Source organism: Pinus tabuliformis, chromosome 5_1, assembly GCF_031772625.1.
Source record: "Pinus tabuliformis cultivar Carrire ecotype Pingquan chromosome 5_1, CPIR1, whole genome shotgun sequence".
In the NCBI taxonomy this organism is placed as follows: domain Eukaryota; kingdom Viridiplantae; phylum Streptophyta; class Pinopsida; order Pinales; family Pinaceae; genus Pinus; species Pinus tabuliformis.
In genome coordinates, this window is record NC_142305.1 from 127,217,544 (window position 1) to 127,223,790 (window position 6,247).

Sequence of the window (6,247 nt, forward strand, 5' to 3'; positions counted from 1 at the left end):
TCAATTTTGTAACATTTATTTGATATAGAAAAGAAAATACCTTCATACCCCTATTTCCTATTTCTACATTGAAAATAATACAAAATTATATTAAAAAAAAATAAATATATATTTTCTTTAAATAATACAATTTAACGTTTATGTAATAAATAACTTAACACTTAAAAAAACATACTATAGAATATTTTACTTATATTTTTAATCATCTTTAATATTGATATCACTTTTGATGTCATTTTTTTCTCCTCTGAAATTAAAGATAAATGGTTTCCTTATGTTACATCACTGTTCACATGTTAAGGCAACATTCATGCACATATATGTTTTCAAAAGATCAAAAGATTAACATAAAAAACAAAAGAAGGGCATGAAAATCAAAAAAAGGTTATGAGGTGTTTGAATATTTGACATTACAATTTTAAGAATTATTTTATTTTATCATGTATCATTTCATTACACTTCAAATTTATTTTCAATAAAATATTATTGTGAATTCATTCCTCCTCTATATATAATATAGAATAATAGTAAATTTATTTAGATATACAAATTACTTTTACTTTTCAAGATAAGTTGAAAATACAATAAAGTTAACCAATGTAAAAGGAAAAAAAATTGACAAATGTAAAAGAAAAATAGGTACATTGAAAATACAATAAAGTTAACAAATGTAAAAGTAAAAAAAATTAACAAAGGTGAAAGAAAGATAGTTGAATTGATATTCCTAATTTGGGGTTTTAAACTCTCTTTGAAGGTTTTGTTTAGATTCTACCTCTCAATGGTGTAGTTTCTTAAAAAAACATCTTTCTTAAAATAGAGTTTATAAATGACATAGATTTTTATTATAAATAAGATTGTGTAAATCTATATTAAATATGTGTAAATCTATATTAAATATCTATCTCTCAATTATAAAAAATCAAATTTTCTAACTCAAAAAATCATAATTTATAATGGTATAACTATGTGAATATATATATATATATATATATATAAACATATTTTTCTATAAATGTTATATTTTCATTGTATTCATGTCTAAATGTAATTGTTTTTTAAATATATTTAATTTTTATATAATAATTTATATATTTTAAGTATATGTTAAATTTCTATGTAATTGGTTTTTAAATATCTTGAATTCTTTACATAATAATTTATATATTTTTATGTATATGTTGAGTTTATAGGAAAACAAAGTATTATAAAAAAATATATTTCTTATTGTTAAATATATTTCTTACCAGCCAAACATATTGAATTGAACTTAGTTTAAAAAATAACAACATTTCACCTCATCATAAAATTTACATCTAATTGACTTTATATATAATAACTATTATTCTTCATTGTTTCTATTTACATCGTAACAACATGTCTGCGATATTGAATTCTAGTTTTAATGTCCTATTCAAAAACGTATTTTTGTATTACATCGACTTGACTGTACATATCATTATTATTATTTCTATTTACATCATAACATTTGTGGGTTATTGAATGTAGTTTTAATGTCTTCCTATGTAAAAACCTATTTTGGTATATTGAGATTTCAAGATGTTTACTGAGAATATATTTAGAAATTTTTGCAATGCATCCTTTGGAGTGATGATGCATCATGTCGCGTTCAATGACATGCATTATTTGTTTCTGACTTAAATAAAGACTATCACATAAATCAGCGCAGAAATTTAGGATGCAAAAACTGTGAATAGACACAAGTCTAATGGTACAGGTGTGACATACAAATCTCCCCGATCTAAAGTGAAGTTCCTTTGTGTGAGTTTACCATCATGCGAGTCTTTTGGTTCAGAACCTTATCTCGGCGATGCAATGAGATTTATGCTCTCATTCCTTTTGTCGACCATGTAAGAACTAACCTTCCAATCCAAGAACCACAACGACGCACCTACCATCTTTTCAAAAGCATATGTCTACTGGGTTAGACTATACTCTCATTCCTTTTGTCGACCTTGCAAGAAGCTAACCCTACATTCCAAGGGCTAAATCTAAGTACCCTCTACCTTTTCAAAAGCATATGTCCAACGGCTTCACGTGTATGGAAAGGTTAAGTTAAATTGAAAGCATATTATGTCATGTAACAGAATTTTCAGTGTTAGTGCGAAAGATCATCCATATATCCAGAAAGAAACGTTTAGGAAATTTTGAAACACTCGTAAGAGATAAGATCTCGTGTGTGGTATTCAGCAAGATCATCTATATAATCGTGACTCTCGGCCAGAATGAGCGATAGCCCATTTGTGATGAAAGGCTTTCGGCCCATAGATTATATTTTCGAAGTTGAAAGCCATTTTATTTATTTACGCGGAGATATGTCGATACTTTGGAACGCAGCCGAGTCGGTCGTGCATAAGGCCCAACAACTTGAGAAGTTACCCTTCACTCTCCCCCTATTTCTTGCATTCCTTCTCGGACTTGTCTTCTTGTTTTCTCTCACTAACAACCGCAGACCTAGAACTTCGCCAGTAACCCCACCCGGCACCTTGGGATGGCCTTTGATTGGCGAGACATTACAACTCCTTGCATGCCGAAGGAGGGGAAAACCCAACGAATTCTTTGACAGTCGAACACAAAAATATGGAAAAGTTTTTACCACATCCCTTGTCGGCTACCCAACCGTCGTATTTTGCAGCCCCGAAGGCAACCGCTTCTTGTTCGCCAACGAGAACAAACTGGTCACCTACTCATGGCCGAGCTCCGTGCGGAAACTCTTTGGAAGTGCCATACTTAATGCCTCTGGAGACGATGCCAAGAGGATAAGGAGAATGCTGTTGACGTTCCTCAGGCCGGACGCCCTTCAGAAATTCGTGGGGCAAGTGGATTTGATGACCAAACATCACCTGGCTGAGCACTGGATCGGTAAAGATGAGGTCACGGTTTTTCCTCTGGTGAAACTCTATACTTTCTCCCTGGCTTGTGAATTGTTCGCTAGTATATATAATTCAGACGACCAAGCACGGCTTTCGCATCATTTTATGGCGCTGCAGAAGGGACTATTGCAGATTCCTCTAGATCTCCCCGGCACTCGATATAACAGAGCCAAACGTGGAGTCAATGCCATTCGTGAACAGCTTGAGGGCATTATTCGTGAGAGGAAAATTGCATTGGAGGAGGGAAAAGCTTCTCCCGAGCAAGATCTATTGTCTTTCCTGCTCTCTAATGTGGACGACAATGGTGAATCTCTCACACACGACGAGATTAAGGACAATATCCTTCTCCTTATATTTGCAGGTCATGACACCAGCAGTTCTACCTTAACTGTGCTGCTCAAATTTTTGGCGGAGAACCCTGACTGCTACAACGAGGTGTTGAGAGGTACGTCCAAATATGTCCTTTTTTCCGCTTATAGTAAGCTGGTTCTATCATAATGATCTTTTGGAGTCTTCTGCTTGTTTATTTTCATTGTGTAACATTCGTTTTACTATTCTGGTGAAGATTGGTATAAGTGTCTGCGCTTCTTTTAAATTCTGTCTGATGATGGTTATGACAAAAAAGTTGAGTACTTTTTAAAAATGATTTATTGTTATAAGTTCGATATATCGCTCCTCTCTTAATGAAATTATTTTATTATCGTAGAAATAATTGTTAGAATTTAAAGTTATATTCCTTTTTTTCTTTCAAATGAATTATAACATGGGATCGACTCCTAAGACAGTTTTATAAACAATTGGCTCATAATTATCTTTCCAAGCTCTGATAGCTTCGCTTTTACAGATTTAAGAAGAGATAATGCCTTTGTTATGTGGGAGGTTTATTTTTTTTTGTTGTTGTTGTTTAGCATAGATTTGCAGGTAGTAAGTGTGTTCAAGGTTTTATTCATAACTTTATAGTGTAGGAGGATACAAATAATAAGAAAGTAAGTCCTATCACTGATTTTCGTCTCTAGAGTTTTTGTGTTGTGATTTAAGAAGAGATAAAGCTTTTGTTCTGTGGCAGGTTTTTTTGTTGTTGTTGTTGTTGTTTAGCATAGATTTGCAGGTCGTAAGTGTGTTCAAGGCTTTATTCATAACTTCATAGTATAGGAGAATACAAATAATAAGAAAGTAAGTCTTATCACTGATTTTCATCTCTAGAGTTTTTGTGTTGTAATTAATTTCGAAATAATCCCATCTATGTTAACTTAAAGAATCATTAAAAAATAGTTCTATAAAATTATTTGATACATAAATGATATTTAGGTTTTTTTAACTATAAAAGGGTTAATGTTGTTTTTTTAATGACAGTAAGGGGTTGGGGCTATTTTACTTACATTACAATGGATAAATCCAAATGGTTGCCACTATAACCTCCCAGTACAACTATATAGCCCCAAGCAAAATGCAGGAATAAAGCAAAATGCTGGAATAAGTCTAAGTTTGAAACTGTAAAGTGCAAAATCACACAAATAAAATGCAGAAATAAGTCGAAATTTGAACTGTGCAAAATCACACAAATACCTTACCAGTAAATTTGCTAACCAACAAGCCACACCCATGGGGTTGGGGTGATAGCTTTATTGCTGGTTATGTTAAATTTATTTATCATGAAGAGTTCTGAGAAAGACTACTCTAAACTTTGGTTACGAAATAATATTTTTAGGTTTTCTGAACTTCGAAAAAGAGAAGCAAGTAAGAGGAGTTGAAAAATTTGATACAAAAAGTATTTTTTGTTTTCTCCGGTGGCACAAGCTAGAGGCAAGAGACCAGGATAGATTTACTTTCGATAGCATAAGGTAAAGACAAGAAGCCAGGACAGTTCCTGTAACATTTTGCATAGCTTTCAAGTTAACATGAACCTATGCTCCTACTCCTGTAATGTTTTTCCCCAGCTTTCACGTTTACATACCCACATTATAGAATATACGAGGATATGCAGTTTCTTTACTTCAACTCTATGCTACTATAGTTTGCAGACATTAAATACAATATGAGCATATGCGGTTTTTTTGTTCAACCATTCAACTTTTCCATTTCATATTTCCAGAGCAGCTGGAGATCGCAGGTAGAAAGGAGCCTGGGAGCCTTCTCGGATGGGAAGACCTTCAAAGAATGAAGTATTCCTGGAAAGCTGCTCAGGAAGCGTTGAGGTTGCTGCCCCCTGTGCAAGGAACATTTCGGGAGGCTACCAAAGATTTTACATATGGTGGATTCACAATCCCTAAGGGATGGAAGGTGGGCCCATGGTTGAAATCATCCTTGTTTGAAAACTTTGCCCATCGTTTTAATACTAAGAGTGGATTGGATTTGTGCAGATATATTGGACTGTGAACTCGACCCACCGAAAACCTCAATATTTTAGCAATCCTGAAAATTTTGATCCATCGCGATTCGAGGGGCCGGGGCCGCCGCCTTACACGTTTGTCCCGTTTGGAGGTGGGCCGCGAATGTGCCCCGGAAATGAATTTGCGCGCATGGAAATTCTTGTTTTTTTGCATAATGCTGTGAAAAAATTCAAGTGGAATCTGGTGGATCCCTGCGAGAAGGTGAGCGTGGACCCTAGGCCTATCCCGGTCAATGGACTCCTCATAAAACTTAGTCCGCATGAATAAAATGGGCTACAGAAATGTTTCATTGCTGTGGCGTGTTATTTTCGTGCTTTGTCCGTCCGTTTTGTAAAATCAAATCCTATTGAATAAGGAAGGTCACTTTATTAGAGAAACTAGATAATTCTCGCACATTCCAAATCGTAGTTCTATGCTACTTTTTCGCGAATAAAAAATATTACAAAACTAACTACTTAACATAATGCAGTTTGAGATTTTTTCGTAGTCTATGTGCCAATCCTCCGGCGGCGAGGACTGAGCGCTGTATATAAAGTACAACTCATCTGGGATTTTAAATCATGTTTTATCTGGATAACTTTTTGAATTCCGAGTCTCCTTATCTGTCATTATACGGAAAGTTGTGAAAGGGGATTGGTAAGTGGATGGATTTTGTTTTTCCCCGGTGGATCTGAATGGATGTTTATGGAATTTGGTGTAAATTACTAAAATTAATTATAAATAGTTTAAAATTTTATAATGTTAAATATTTAATATTATATTAAATTTAATCTTAAATATATAATTATTTTATAATAGTAAATATTATAATTAGAAATAATTTTTAATATATATTTATTTATGTAAATTATTAAAAGGAAAAAAATGATTATAACTAAATTGGGGTATCATTTTTTTGTAACAACATTTCAAGTGAAAATAAGTTAAGTAGTCTATGGGTTTTTTGATAGATGATGGTTGGGCCTT

The 6,247-nt window shown here is 33.3% G+C and overlaps 1 protein-coding gene across 1 annotated transcript; it reads left to right on the top strand.

Annotated features, from left to right (window-relative positions):
• The first annotated feature begins 2,190 nt into the window (after positions 1 to 2,190).
• On the top strand, positions 2,191 to 5,799 carry LOC149163745 (cytochrome P450 716B1-like). The gene is made up of 3 exons (XM_089430794.1): positions 2,191 to 3,336; positions 4,984 to 5,171; positions 5,252 to 5,799. The coding sequence occupies exons 1-3, from the start codon at positions 2,244 to 2,246 to the stop codon at positions 5,546 to 5,548; spliced, it is 1,578 nt and encodes a 525-aa protein (XP_089286920.1). The 5' UTR covers positions 2,191 to 2,243; the 3' UTR covers positions 5,549 to 5,799.
• The last annotated feature ends 448 nt before the right edge of the window (positions 5,800 to 6,247 follow it).